At 36.5% G+C, this 15935-nt stretch overlaps 1 protein-coding gene across 2 annotated transcripts; it reads left to right on the top strand.

Annotated features, from left to right (window-relative positions):
• The first annotated feature begins 396 nt into the window (after positions 1–396).
• LOC132306543 (auxilin-related protein 2-like) lies at positions 397–14474 on the top strand. 2 transcript variants are annotated; one of them, XM_059803961.1, is made up of 8 exons: positions 397–1479; positions 3336–5025; positions 5136–5277; positions 5384–5481; positions 5633–5698; positions 7774–7863; positions 13177–13353; positions 13950–14474. In XM_059803961.1, exons 1-8 carry the CDS (start codon positions 845–847, stop codon positions 13986–13988), a joined length of 2937 nt encoding a protein of 978 aa, XP_059659944.1. In that variant the 5' UTR covers positions 397–844; the 3' UTR covers positions 13989–14474. The 2 variants fall into 2 exon arrangements, with proteins under 2 accessions (XP_059659944.1, XP_059659945.1); XM_059803962.1 differs by having other exon boundaries at positions 398–558.
• The last annotated feature ends 1461 nt before the right edge of the window (positions 14475–15935 follow it).

The following is a 15935-nucleotide window of genomic DNA, read 5'->3' as shown; positions in this document are numbered from 1 at the left end:
GCCAAACTAAAACGTCAATATGTTAACCTTTCAAGTCCAACAATAACATGCATCATTAAACTAGTTGAAATTTAATCATTTCATGTAATAATGCCTCCTCATAACCATGGCCTTGATTAAAAAAAAAGTGCTCCACACGTAAATACACATACATAAATTGTACTATTTGTTTAATAAAACTTTATGAATAGTATATTATTTATATATTTTATACATTATGAATTATATATAAAGATACCGTGTTTCTTTTTGGAACAAATCAACATTGTTTTGGTAAGAAAGGTCTGCGAAAGAACACCAAAACTGAACAAAACTGCAAATTACCAAAAATGTCAGGTTCAGTTTGAAATATTACCATAACATCAGGATATTTCTGGAAATAAATTAAAATCAATAAACAAAAAAGAACAAATTTTGCAGCCCAGAGAGGAAACAGAGACGACGAGAAGAAGAAAGAAGAGAGATAGAGAGAGAAACAAGAAAGAACGAAGCTCTACGAATCTACACCTCGCAAAGAATACCCTAATCGAAGAATTGGTCGTCTCTCCATATTTCCATGTAAAATCATACATATATATATATATATCTATACATATAGATATAGAACACACATATATCTATATATTTATGTATAGTAAGAGGTGTCGATCTTCACTCAATTCTCAATTCTCAATTCCTTCATCTTCTTCTTCGTCTGTAATATAATTGTGCTACTTTACCATTTTTAATTGTCTTCCAATTCAGATCTATATACTCATAATTGCTCTACTATAAAAGGGCAATTTTGCCCAGATCTGAGTCATCTTCAACACAGTTTGAATTGAAGAACATAGAGAAGTTATCAATGGATGACTTTGGAATGTTGGCCAGAGACTTCGGGTACAAACCCCAAGGCAAATCGATCCCAATGGCTTCATCCAAACCCTACGTCGGATCGGACGTTGGCGATCGACACTCTCGATCATCGTCCTCGTCGTCGATGCCCTCACCATTCGTCGACGATCACAATCGCGACGGTTTGTTATTCAGTGATGTATTTGGTGGCCCTCCTAAATTTGCATCAGCTAAACCAACCACTACCACCACTAGTAATTTTAGCAGCAACAACAACAAATCGTCGTCGTCGCCGTTGTCGGATTTCGATTACGATTCGATCTTCAAGAGCTCGTCGGCGGCGAATGATTCGAAAAGCAAGCCGTCAACGACGATGCCGGTTTATGATAAGCCGGTATACGACGACGAGGTTGACATTTTCGAAGGTTTGCCGGGGTTAAAGAGTAAATCGGCGTCTTCTTCGGTTAGGTTTGACGATGACGTTTTTTCGAGCGTGTCTTCGCCGAAAAAGAGTGCCCCATTTGATGATCTTCTCGGGAATTTAGGCCGGACGGAGAAGGCGGGAGCAAAGAATAGTAAGAGTTCGAGAGGTTTGGATGATTTGATACCTGATTTTGGTGGTGGCAGTCCCCGTGGTAATAACAGGTACTCTAAATGGGTGCTCGAATTCAGCCGCTTAGTATGCTCAATTGCCTGCATATATAGAGTAGTTTAGGAGGATATGATCGGTACTGACATTCTCTGTAAATGATCTATATATTCAATTATATGTGCTAAGAAAGTTACATGTAATTAGGTAGCATCTCATTCAAGCTCAATTTCCATTAACTTTTTGCTAATTTACTGTGTTAAGTGGTAGAGGGCACACTTGAGGCATAATCCTTGCACAATTGGCATTTATTTTGGTAGTTAAGCAACACGCAGACACACACACTCCACACTGCCCATTGTGGGGCTCAAACTGCTCACCTATACTTTAGCGAGGAGAGCTCATACCACTTGGGTCGATGGCCCTGTGGTACCATTAGCATTTTTCTCTAATTATTATTGTATCCTCTGAGTTGGTGATGTAAAATTATCTAATTTTCATGTTGAACAGATTAAAACACTGTAGAACATACTTAAAGAGCATGCGAGGGTCAAGGATTCTATTACAGTACATTGTTAAAATTGCACTCCACATTTTGTATATAGTTTAAGTTTCCTTCTGAATATTTTGAAATTGTACTCCACCAACTAGTAGTGTTGTAAATGATTCTTTTGATGGTATTACTGTGTTTCATGATGATTATTACTGCTACATATAAAATGCTCTCATAAGTTTAATAACATCTGCTTTATCTATATATCAATTTATTTCTTGTGTTTGCACTAATTTCCACATCAAGTACTGCTACTTCTACCAATTTGACATAGCAAAAATGAGGGTCCATAATTTCATTAGTGGAAAATATAATAGGTCTATTGGAGTCATTGTGAGTAAAGTTGCCAACAATTTCTGCATGTGGATGAATCATGAAGGTAGATCTTTGTTTGATCTTCTAATAGTCGGGATAAGATTTAGAAGGTTGTGCGTGTTGAATATTCTTCTAATGTAGAAGAATCACTTTGTTGGTTTAGGGATTATTGAGTAATCATCTGGAGAGAAAGCTTGTATTAAACATTTAATGAAATTGTAGTATATGTCAAAGAGAATGATTAAATAATCGAACTCTAAAATGATTAAAGTTCATAAAAAAAATGACCTGTCTTTCATGAAAGACCAACAATTAACATGAAATCATTATATAAAATCAGCTTTGTTTGTATTATTACTCGATATTTGCAAGTTGAGTTGGAGATTGAGAATATTAAACTTGTTTATAAAATGTATAACTTTTTCTTTTTCTTTTTTTTATTCTATCTTTGGCAAGATTAGTGGACTGCAGAAGACTTTTTTTGTCTATTATTTCCCCTTCTTAATCTTTCTCCCGGCTCTTGACCAAGTTATATCTTAGTGGTTATCTTTTGCTGCTGCTGCTGCTTCCATCCACCCCCTAGTATTAAAGCATTTCCTTTCCATGATGAAATTTGGCCGTTGAGCATTCTTGTCACTTTATCAAAAGGAACGGAGAAAATTTGTGTTAGAATGGGTTCAACAAAGCTTCAGTTGACCTATCTGGCATACTTGGACTTCTAAAAGAAAGAAAAAAAAAACACTTTCAGAATGTCTCGCATTATTATCAATATTATTTTTATTCTTTATTGTCAATCAAAGTGAAAAGATAGACCAACTAGGAAAAAAGAAAGTGAAAAGATAAAAGATAAAAAAAAAAAAATGTTACTAAAAAGAAAAAACAAATAAATGCATTTATTTATCTTATTTGGCATGTAAGACTTACATTGTTTGTGCCAGTAATGTCTTATATTGTGCAATCCTGTGCTTGATTCATTTATATAGTTACTGCAGTATATCAGTATCAGTTGATAAATATATCAGATCCACATTTCTTTATAAACAGGTCATATTCGGAGTCAAGGCAACCCCAAAAGCCAACTGTGAATTCAAGCCAGACAAATTCTAGTGAGATGGAAAACCCCTTTGTAGTTCTAGAATCAACTTCAACCCCTGTATTCTCAACCCAAGAGTCATTCTCTGATCCACTGGAAGAGATTAGTAAGCTCAGTAACTCTGAAAACAGAAAAGCGAATAGTTCATCTATTAGTGGGGGAGTATTTGATGATATAGATCCCTTAAATGGTTTTGGCAAATCTGCACCTTCATTTTCATCCGGGATGAACAACAGGGGAAAGGATGGGAGCCCTTCAAGGACAGGAGCTGGCACGAGTGGGGCACATGCTTTTGCTGGTAAGGAATCAACCGGAAAATCTTCTTCTAAAAATAATGAGAGCCACTCTCAGAAGAAGATGAATGTTGACAGTTTCCAGGGATCTGACCAGACCTTGTATGACATGCCAAGTGCTTCAACAGATTTTAACAAATCTGTTGGTCAAGCTGGATCTTTCCCTTCATTTTTAAATGTTAATTCTAATGAGACAAGTTCCCGGGCAGATATGTCTCCCAGATCGGAAGAAAATGTTGACACATCTGATGATGTATGGCTCACTGTATCAGAAATCCCTCTTTTTACGCAACCCACTAGTGCTCCACCTCCTTCAAGACCCCCTCCTCCAAGACCACCTCGGGCTCGAAAGCCGGGAACAGGTTCCGTTGCTTCAAATGCAAGAAAGCAGGGTAGTGAGTTTTCTTCCCCCCCAAGTTACACCCAGTACTCTCGGAATCCTTTTGCACAGGTGCATCCAACAGAAAAGAGCACAACGGTGTCTCAAATAGATGAACTCGAGGATTTTGTCATGGGTAAGACCCAAAATGTTGATGAACCTACTGAAGTGCATTCTGTTGATGAAATGAATATGAACTCTGCTGCTGCTGCTTCTGCCGCTATGAAGGAGGCTATGGATAGAGCTGAGGCTAAATTCAGGCATGCTAAGGAAGTAAGGGAGAGGGAATACACAAAGGCTGATAGAAGTAAAGATGCTGTGCAAGTGGAAAAAGATGAACAAGCCATGCAAGATGGTCAGGAGAGAGAATTTAGAGAAAACCAGGAGAGATTACATCATGAACGGCACCAGAGGGAAAGGGAGGAGGAAGAGAAAGAACAAAGGAGACTTGAGGAGAGGGAGAGACTGAGGGAGAAAGAGAGGGAGAGGGAAAAGGGCCGACATGCTGTTGAAAGGGCAACTAGGGAAGCACGTGAAAGAGCCGCTGCTGATGCTCGCCTAAGAGCTGAAAGGGCTGCTGTTGAGAAGGCAAGTTCTCAGGCTCGAGAACGTGCTGAAAGGGCTGCAGTTCAGAGAGCGCAAGCTGAAGCCCGTGAGAGAGCAGCAGCTGGGGCTAAAGAAAGAGCAGAAAAGGCTGCTGCAGAAGCTAAGGAAAGGGCAAATGCAGAAGCAAGGGAGAGAGAAGCACGAGAGAAAGCTGCTGTTGCAAGGGCTGAGGCAGAAGCTAGACGTAGAGCTGAACGAGCTGCTGTGGAAAGGGCTGCTGCAGAGGCTCGAGAAAGAGCTGCTGCAGAGGCTCGAGGAAGGGCTGCAGGGACAAATCAACAGAAAAACGATAATGATCTTGAATCATTCTTTAGCATGGGTTCTCGACCAAGTAGTGCACCAAGACCAAGAGCAAATACCTCTGTGAGTATTCAAGACTGTCATCAGAAGTATATATTTTGAGATTATGTTAACTGTTGAAGGTTTTATGGTTCATTCTGTGTGTTGGTCCTGTCTTCAATCCCCAATTTCAGGACACTGCGTCAGATGCCCAATTCCAGAGCAGGGGCGGGCCTGAAGGGGCAAAGAGGACATCAGCTGTTGGAGTTTCATCCAACATGAGGAAAGCATCTTCAACAACTAATATTGTTGATGATCTATCTTCAATTTTTGGAGGTAATATCATTGTTGGTTTTCATATAGTAATACACTGTTGGTCTTTCGCCTGATCTTCCTCCCTCATTTTGCTAAAAAATGGGTTTGACTACTTTGCTTGCCAAAGCTGCTTCATCATCCGGAGATTTCCAGGACGTTGAAGGGGAAACTGAAGATAGAAGAAGAGCCAGACTGGAGCGCCACCAAAGAACTCAGGAGCGTGCGGTATGTGATTTCTGTTGAAAGATGCTTCTAATTATGTTTTTATATGTGAAGTCAATCAAGTGCATATTCTGAATTACGGTAATTGTGTTGTTTAAAATATGCATGCAGTTTGGTCTCTCTGTTTTTTGATTATTCAGTTTTTTATTCTCAGGCTAAAGCACTTGCTGAAAAGAATCAGCGTGACCTTCAAACTCAAAGGGATCAAGAAGAAAGACATGTAAGAGCCTTGGGCATGTCATACAACATGTGTGTTTGTCGTATGTTCTTCCTGTCCTACTTGACACATGAAAGCTTGTTTTCCTCTTGAAAGGTTAACTTCTTTAGATATTAAAGGGCAAAATAGTAAGTTCAAAAATCTTACCTGTTGAATTGGAGGGGGAGGAGGGTGGGCTATGCACAATTCCTTGCTCTTTTCTCTTTCCCTCTCAGAACTCGACAAGAATCCCTTACTCTTCTCTTCTCCACCTCATCTACAATGATACTTCCATGTGCTGTCAATTCCTAGGAGTATCATTGACCTTCCAAATCATCGCCATCAACCATTTACAGGTCATTTGCAATCATCTCACCGACAAGAATCCCTTACTCTTCTCTTCTCCACCTCCATCTACAATGATACTTCCATGTGCTGTCAATTCCTAGGAGTATCATTGACCTTCCAAATCATCGCCATCAACCATTTACAGGTCATTTGCAATCATCTCACCGACCATAATCAAGCATCACCGTCAATGCTGGCATACTAATATTTTGGCTAGTTTGCATCCAGCCAATACTATGCCATCTCGTCTATTTCTCTTGTCCTGTGTAGAGCTCATTATTTCTTTCCTCTGGTAGCTCCTCTGGCCGGTTCTTTTTTGACAAATCATCTTGCATTTGTTATAGAGTCTTGTGAATTGGGGTAAATGAGGAAGCCTCTTGAAATGGTGAAAATGTTAGCATTTAATAAGTTGGATTTTAATTTTTTGGGGTAAATTTTTGTCTACCAAAAAGTGTGAAGTGTGCAAGAATCTTTTACACTAGTACTTAGTACCTGCTTGTGTAAACAAGAAACCAGCTTGGTTCTTGTGTTTAATTTATTATTTTAGTTCCTGATAATTGATAATATTTTGGAAAACTTCTATTGTTTATATATATATATATATATTTAGTCGTAGGAAAACTTATAATATATTATACACTAGCCAATTTCCTTTCATGCATGTATGCATAAAAGGAAATTGACTAATACTGATAAATTATGCTTTTATACATGACATATCGTTGGCAATCATACTCCACTAGTCAGATCCATTGGGTAAATTGCAGCCTTTTTAATTAATGTCTAAAGGAACAATTACCTAATCAAATGCGAATCAGGAGGTTATTTATCCCTTAGAATTGACAGAACATGTATATTGTTTTAGAATTCACTATTTTTTATAAAGACATATATAGGGTGTTCTATTATGCAGCAAGTCATGTTTAGAAGTTCTTGGTTAATAGAAGTCCAAGGGGAAATTCGATACTTAGGTACTTTTGTTAGTTAAAAAGTTCCATCTACCAAAATTGTTAAGTTAAGAAGGATGACTATACATAAAATGTGTAAATAAGTACTTATGAAGAAATAAAAATATCAGCTCATTTGTTTTGAGGGAGCTGAATAGACACCAATGAGGTCTGCAACTTGGTTTGAATTCAGTAGAGTTGGGATCTACCTATAACCAGAGCTCATATGTTCAACCTAAAACTGTTGTGTCTAATTAAAGCAAAGTAGTTTTAGGTTGTGTCATATTTGGTAAATGGTTTACTGATTCAAGTGTCAAGTCGTTACTACATCTATTTTAGATTTTAATTGATTTATAATGTGGATTTTTGTTGTGGGGGCTGGTAATTGGTATGGAGATTTTGTTCTTGTTTATTACCCAAATAAAATTGCAAGACACACCCGTATATATGAAATACGTAAGTTGTCATTTCTTTGATAGGTAGAGGTAACTAAGGAATCATTTTGTAACTTAATTGACTCTAGATTGGTTCTCCAATTGGATTTTATATTTCTGTCTCGATTAAACATTGAACCTTGATAGCAGCATGCTAAACAATACTAGTTGTGTAACAAGTGGAATTATTTCATAACCATTTCTTAGAAGCATGTCATACAAATTATTGTTGATTATTTATTTTATTTCACTCTTCAGATATTCATCACATTTATCTTGTTTGTGTGGGTTTTACCCCTTGCCTACGGTAAGACTTGCTTGACATTAATTTATATAATTTATCTGTCTAATCTTGATATGCACTTTTCAGAGAATTGCCGAGACTTTAGATTTTGAGATCAAGCGTTGGGCTGCAGGGAAAGAAGGAAATTTACGTGCACTTCTGTCAACATTGCAATATGTATGTGTGATTATCTTATCTCATGTATATTCTTTTGCATGTTTTTTGTAACTACCGCGATGCTTACTAATTATAGAGTATGTCTCTCTTCAAATATTTGGTTTCTTTTACCTTGATTACATTAATCTTCTTTCTTGCTGGTGTAATACTTGCATGTAGTTAATTTTTATCTTTTCAGTGAAATCAAATGTCCAGTTTTCATATTGTTCCTGTTGGGATTTGTGTTTCAAATTCCTACTATAATTTTGTTTCTATTTTAGAGTTATATTATGTATGGTAATTTCTTGTTTGGCAAGTATTGGCCTCTAAGAAATTGTAATCCTTGTCTAACGAGGAATTGGGTTTGGAACTCTATAAATAGATACATAGGCTTTGGGTTGAGACTTAAGAGATTGAGAGGGATGTAGTATCACGAGGGAGTTGATGGGTGGAGGGAGTATGCGGGTTAGTAGAGTAGGAAAAACACCGGTGATGCTGGTATCGAGGAAATAGGCTCGTGGAGTGGTGGTGTTGGTACTCTATTGTTGTAATATCTCTACGAATCATAGTGGAATCACTTTGCATCTATAGATGTAGGCTGGTTTTGGCTGAACCATGTATATCTTGTGTTTATGCGTAATTGTTTTGTTGGCTTTCATTGGATCGTAGTTATTCGCGCACTTCCGCTGCCCCAACAAATTGGTATCAGAGGATTCAGAGCCAAAGGTGAAGGAGATTCAAAAAACACAAAAAGTCTCAACATGTGCTGCAACGGGCTTCAGTTGTAGATGGAGTCAATCGGCTTAGTTACATGGCATGAAACTCGAGTAGTCGAGATGGAGCCTTAGAGATTTGATTGATCGAGCAACGTATAATGTGGACAATCGGAGTTTTGCTGGAGTATCGTCAAGATTGAAGCTGCAAAAGAATTGTCATGATCAATGCCATGGGAAGCGATGATTGGTTGGATGAAATTTGAGCCAAGGTGGAGATTGTTTGGATTTGTGTCTCAAATTCCTACTCTAATTATGTTTCTATTTTAGAGTTGTATTTTGTTTGGTAATCCTTGTCCAACAAGGAATTGGGTTTGGAACTCTATAAATAGATACATAGGCTTTGAGTTGAGACTTATGAGATTGATAGAGATGTAGTCTCATGAGGGAGTTGATGGGTAGAGGGAGTATTTGGGTTGGTAGAGTAGGAAAAACACCGGTGACACTAGTAGCGAGGAAATAAGCTCGTGGATTTGTGGTACTCTATTGTTATAATATCTCTACGAATCATAGTGGAATCTCTTCTCATCAATGGACGTAGACCAGTTTTGGCTGAACTATGTATATCTTGTGTTTATGTTTGATTGCTTTGTTGGCTTTCATAGAATCTTAGTTATTCACGCACTTCCGCTGCCCCAGCAGTTCCACTTGTTGCCTGTTTTGGTGATTCAAAAGAAATGGGCTTTTGATCTAATTATTTAACTTCATTAATAGATGAAAACATTAATATGGATAAATTTTCATTTAGTTATAGAACATTGGTTGACATTATTCAGGGCTGTTAGATTTAAACAAAATAAAATATCTAAGCCTTGTGAACTCTTCAGAGAGAAACAACTTACTTCACTTTCTGCCAAATCAGAAGCTAAGATTGAGAGCATAAGTAGGCCTGCATGATCTCTCTAGCTAAAAATCGGTAAATAAGGCATTGAATTAAAGCAACAATATAAACATAGAGAAACTTATCAAAAAAAAAAAAAAAAAACAATGTAAACATAGAGAATGCTACCTACAATTGATAGGTTGTAGTCATTCCAGAAAGTTTGCCAGAATATCCTTTCTAACAGTTATTATGGGTTTGGGGTGCTAAATTGAAGGCCAAAAGGTAAATGAAATGGTTAAAGTTGATTTAGGTTTGATATGGTATGGTTTTCAGATGATATTTGAGGTTTTTTTTTGGCTGCCATAATAACCTGTCAATGGTAATTAAAGAGAAGACGACCTGGAAGGAGATGATGAATCTAGGAATCTCACCTAAAATTTCTTAGGCTCCGTAAAGGAAAAGAAAATTTCCAAGGTGTATTTGATTACCATGAAACCATTTCAAGAAAATTTTGGGAAATTACCATTTTATGGTTTGAATACCAGGAAACTTACCATAAAAGAAAGAACATTATGTAAGTTCATAAAACTTTCTAAAATTTCCGTGTTTTTTGTAGGAAATTTTTATGGAAAATTATGGAAAGTATGAGGTCATCTGCAAAATTCATGAGTTAATTTGATCTTCTCACACCTCCAATGGAATTTGAAGTCTTGGTTAGTGGCCCCCCTTCATTAATCTGGCATGCACCTCCATCCCAATGACAAGGAGTTAAGGGGATATAGGATCCCCTTGCCTAATACCCCTTTCCCTTTAAATAAGCGAAATAACTTCTCATTGAGTCCTTACTGAGGATCAGTAGCTAGGATTAATTCAACAGGTAACGGCGGATGAAATCGAGAAGGTTGTGCTGAGTTTTAACTCAAATAAAGTGGGCATCTTTTGGATTTTGTGGATGGCATGAATTTATAGTGTCGTCTTGGCCGCCTTTTGTATTCTTTTGGTTTAGTGCCTTTTATTGAAATCTTGTCAAAAAAATCTTCTCATTGATTTTAATGGAAAAGGAAGTAGTCGTAATACATTGTTTGATCCAATTAATAAAGATGAGGTGGAAACCAAAGGCTTTGAGGGCTGCAATCAAGAATTCTCAGTTAATAGTGTCATTAGCCTTTTTAATATCCACCATGAGAGCATATCTGAGAGGGTGAGAATCCTTGTGATATTTTTTTGAAATTATCCTGGGCTAATAATCCAGAACAGATATAAATCTAGTTGCTAAAACTTTGGAAATGCATTTATATATGGTGTTGCAGTGTGAAATAGGGTGAAAGTCAGAGATATGAGTGTGGTTAGGCAACTTTGGAATTAGAGAAACAGTTGGAGCATTCACTCCCTTAGCATGCTGCCTGCAATGAAGAAATATTTCACTGCTTGAATCACTTCTCACCTATGATATTCCAACAGTTTTTGAAGAAAAACGCATTCAGCCCAGCAGGACAAGGGGCTTTCTCCTCCTACATAGAAAACTTAGCCTCCTTTATCTGGTCAGCTGTGAGTTCCTTGATAAGCTGCTCCTCTGGCATTGCTGGAATATGATTGGAAATGTAAGAGAGAGGCTCTTCTGCCATGACATTGCAACTGTTACCTTCCTTCCCCAACAGATTTTGGAATTAATCAATAATAGCTAACTCAATTCTTTAGGATCAATGAACATTTGACCACTCATCTGTGTACATCTTCTGATTAATGGATTTCATGAGATAACTGTTGTTCTGATCTACAACTTTAAGCCGGTGGATCCTTGATTTTTGTCTCAATAAGCTCCTTCATCCTTTCGAAGCTTGCAAAATTGAGCTAATGCATTCTTTTCCATGTGATGCAGAGGGGGTTATTTGGATCCTTGTCCAGGGCTTTTTGTATTTCAGAAGGCTGATGTTTAGCTTCAGCAGCCTTAACTGAGATATCCAGAATTTTTTCTTTGCTTGGGACTTCCAATTCACCCCTAACATTGTGTGCCAGTGATAGAGCATAGTTTAATTTTATTTGATTGAAAGATTACCCAAATATCTATAGGCTGATGATACTAGGACTTGGCTTCTAAAATAGGACTTTTGATACTTCAACAATTAAAAACATTCTAGGCTGCCCAATGCATAACTTCTATCTGATACTAAATTTACACAAAAAGAAAGGGGAAGAGGGGGCGGTGCTACCTAATGGCATAGTTTGACCAAACATTAGATTCTTGAATCACTGCAATAATCCATGTCCAGCAAATCTAGAAATTGGCAAAGTATCTCAATGCCAAGAATATCAGAAACATAGAGATTGAATAAGCAGCCTATTAACTAAATAAACTTAAAGAAGACTTGGATATAACCACTTTTTGATCCGGCATGGTAAAAAAATTGAGCCTCATTTGACATTCCTGAATTGCCTCTCTATTGTTCACATGCTCTGCATCAGGCTTTTCAAGGTAATAAATTTTAGGCTTTGGCTGTGCACCATAATTTTTGCAGGCACTCGTGCATATTCAAGTTTTTGAATTTTGCACATGTGGTCAAGTCTACATATGACTTTGGAACTACCACTTGGGTATGAAGGCCACTTATTCTCCTTTAGCTTTGGTTACTTAAGCCAATTGTTGCTGGTGGCTTTGTACAACCTGTAATGGCTATAAATTTCTGCCGGGCAAGTCTTGCCAACAGCACATCTGTTTAAATGACTATGGAATCTTAGTTATTTAGGATCATTTGGGTTGGGTTCCATTTCTGCGCATTCTTAGTGAGTGTTTGCTTGAAATCATATTTAGACATTTTGATAAGGAAGTCAGCTTCCACCATGAATGATTAATGCTATATGATTGAGACGAAATTGTACCTTCACTTCTCAACTTGTCAACGATTCTTTATGATTCAATGAAACAACTTCTGATAATGATGATACCAAATTTCCTGCTGTGCCAGTTTTCAGAAGATACCTCATCTCTATCATTAATCATTGTCAGGGTTCAAAGTGATTATTATAGCTCAGTGGATTCTTATAAGTTTTTATTTGGCATCTTCAGCCACACTGGTCACTCTTGTTCGTGATCCTGGCCTGAGGGATTATCATTTTAAATTGTTTAATCATGCTGGCATTCTGCATCAACTAAATAGCACATTTGGTAACTTCGTTGATTTAGTGGGTCCTCCTTGTGACAGAGACTCAAGCCCATTTTAGATGGTTGAAAAGTTAACAATCTATGTTAGAGTGCTTCTGAAATAGATTGTTAGTTGACATCACAATCCACGGTAACATAGAAGATCCCAATAAATAGTAATTTGTTGGACGAAAGAATATTTTGTCGATGTCGTTATCTGAACTACAACCTAACTTGAGATCCGCCCCATATTCTTTTTCTATTATGAGTAGAAATCTCCATCATATTTCTAATTTTAATAAATATATTTTAGAAACCCTGCATTTTAAGTGGTACTGCATGATTGCATTCTATTTCTCTATGAAAGCATGAATTGTAGGTTTCCAATCACCACTAAAAATTAATAACACTTACTCCAAAACTTGTAAGACTGAACTTGTGGTCAATTTCTGGTAACGGCATAATTTATATTTTGTTCTATCTTTGAATTCTTTCTCCAGATTCTGATAATTTCTTTTGGCATTTCAAAGAATTGCCAATTTTTTGTTTATCTTTTGTAGCATGCTAATTTGTTTCTTGTATCTGTTGATAATGATTAGGTGCTATGGCCTGAATGTGGTTGGCAGCCAGTTTCTTTGACTGATTTGATTACTGGTGCGTCGGTTAAAAAAGCTTATAGAAAGGCAACTTTGTGCATCCATCCTGATAAAGTGCAACAAAAAGGTGCCAATCTTCAACAGAAATATATTGCTGAAAAGGTGTTCGACCTGCTGAAGGTACTGCTATCAATATTTTGGTCAATCTAAACTGTTATTTATCATGGCTATCGTCAGTTCATGTTTTTTATGCTCATTATGGAATATTTTGAGAAAAGCGTCTCAAATTCAAAATGATATTAGTATATGCCATTTTTCTGTAATCTGCAGTAATGTATTCACTTTGAACTGTTTAGTTTCAGCATCTGGTTGAGGTTACTGTAACTTTCTTAGTGTATCAGCACCTTGCTAGCCACAGTCGCCCATCTGATTGGTTAAGGAAACCCAACACATGATGGTTTCCCCAATCCATCCTATCACCTGATGGTTTCAATTTTTTTTTTTTTTTATTTGGTTTTAATCAATCCTATCACGTGTTGGGTTTTTGTTGATGGTTCCAATCAGATGGGCAATTGGAAGCCACAGTCGCGCAAGCGACTGGCTAGTAAACCTCATGACTTTTTGTTAAAGTCATGATGATATTTATTATCATTTTTAAGTTCAAGAATTCCCTTTTCAAATGTAATTTTTCCACAGTAATGTGTCGAGAAGTACTTCTATTCATTGTTCAGTCTGTTCAGCTTTCTCTAATGTGCATTTTGATATGTTCAAAATAGGAGGCCTGGAACAAGTTTAATTCAGAGGAGCTTTTTTGAATGCTGTATGATTTTGAACTCCAATTTACTTCATCTGGAAAGTGCACCATTTGTTTGGAGAGGAAATGCATCCATCCCCTATGAAGCAGAAGATATATTTAGTCTGCTGCAATTCTGCATTTTATTGGTGTTGCACTGTGTGGATTGTCGGGGATTTTTGTTGCTGTAAATTGATGTCCGTGCTGGAGATATATACAGGTACGTGAAGCTGGAATGACTGCTTGGTGTAGAGTAGCGTTGTTCCCTATGTCATATTTGGTCAACAATCTCATTTGCATGAGATGATAATTGTTTTCTATCCATTTTTTCCTTCCATTTTTTTTTTAATTTCATTTTCTTTTTAAGCTTGATATCTCAAACGAACACGAACACGAACACCGATATGTTTATTGTATTGAAATGAGCAGTGTATTATTGTTGAGCCAGAAATTCAACGAGGTTGACCATACATCTATATATTTTTTAGATTTCGCGTTTTGGTTTGAATTGCCAGCAGAATCAGTTACATGTACTTTTCCCCCCTTTTAGTACAATTTTTTTGGAGTTTTAGGCTCCGTGTAAAATATTTTTTTTTGAAAAATATTTATTTATTTTTACTTTTTCGATGTTTGGCAAATGCTTACGTCGAGATTGAGTTCGAGTCCATCGGGCGGGGTATGTAAAATAACTTGTCAAAAATTGATAGATAAATTATTTTTGGTAAATTTTAATATATATATATATATATATATTGTAAATATTTTAGGACAACTAAATACCAGAAAATAAAAAAAAAATATTTTTTTTAAAATATTTTATTTTCAAACAAACGGAGCTTTAGTCAATTCTGTATCTATGATATTGTGATTAGTATTTTTTCAGTTCTTTTTTGCACTATATAGAGCTATATAGTGGCTTGAATATCTCTGCTGTTTTTGCGCAATTGTCAAATCCATCTAACAATAATAATAATTATTATTATTATTTGGATGTATTTTCGCCTCTTACATGTAATGCAAGAAAGTTATCATTTTGATAAGTTACCATTTATACTTTGGTAATGGAGAGAAATTTGACTTTAAATGTTAAAAGTAACACTTTCCTTTTGTCTATGTCAACGAATTCTGTCAAATTTCACCAACCGCACAGGCATGCGGTAAAGTGAGCGCCAAATGCTGTTACTATGTGATAATTGTTTGCCGGTTGAAAGTGGGTAAAATGCAGAAAACACCTGAGCTCCGAGTGCGCTTCTGTTTCTAGTCTTATGTTACAGCGCCTATACTTGGCACAACACTTTAACCTGAGGCACAATACTCAATATGCTCTTACGCTACACGTGTGTTATCGCTTCTACTCTTACGTTACAATGCCCTATACTTGGCACAACACTTTTAACCTGAGACACAATCCTCAATGGATGTTTCTCTCAGAGCGTGTTTCTGCTCTTACGCTACGCGTGTGTTATCGCTCATATTCTTACTATATGTGACTTAAATTTTGCGACTCCGGCTCTTGAATTCATTTCCATTCCTGCTTTATATGACTTAGCTTTTAATCCTTATTTTAAAAATTGTGTTACCAATTTCCCTTATTCTTTAAAAATTGAGCGAAAACACCAAAGTTACATAAAGCGGAAGCGCGAGAGCGGCATATCCCAAAAAATCTTAGAGCGGGAGCGCCACTAAAGCGCTGCATTATAAATATATAAAATATTAATTTATAATAGTAAATATATGTTTTAAATAAATTTCATGCAAATAAAAAGACAAAATAGTGAATCAAATTTGAGTCCATTATAACCAATATAACCTGCTTTATAAAAATACATAAATTAACAAACATGACAACCTGCTTTAAACTCTCAAGATGACAATTATTGTTTTTGAAATAACAATGTTCAAAAGTGTATGAAAAGTATATGAAATAGCAGAGCGAATATGAAATGATGGAACAAGAATAAGACTATAA

The sequence above is a fragment of the Cornus florida genome, unplaced genomic scaffold, assembly GCF_030987335.1.
Source record: "Cornus florida cultivar Cherokee Brave unplaced genomic scaffold, ASM3098733v1 CherokeeBrave_3.0.0_Hap2_Chr05, whole genome shotgun sequence".
NCBI classification, from domain to species: domain Eukaryota; kingdom Viridiplantae; phylum Streptophyta; class Magnoliopsida; order Cornales; family Cornaceae; genus Cornus; species Cornus florida.
Note: the sequence above shows the minus strand (reverse complement) of the source record. Positions and strands in the feature narration are given on the sequence as shown.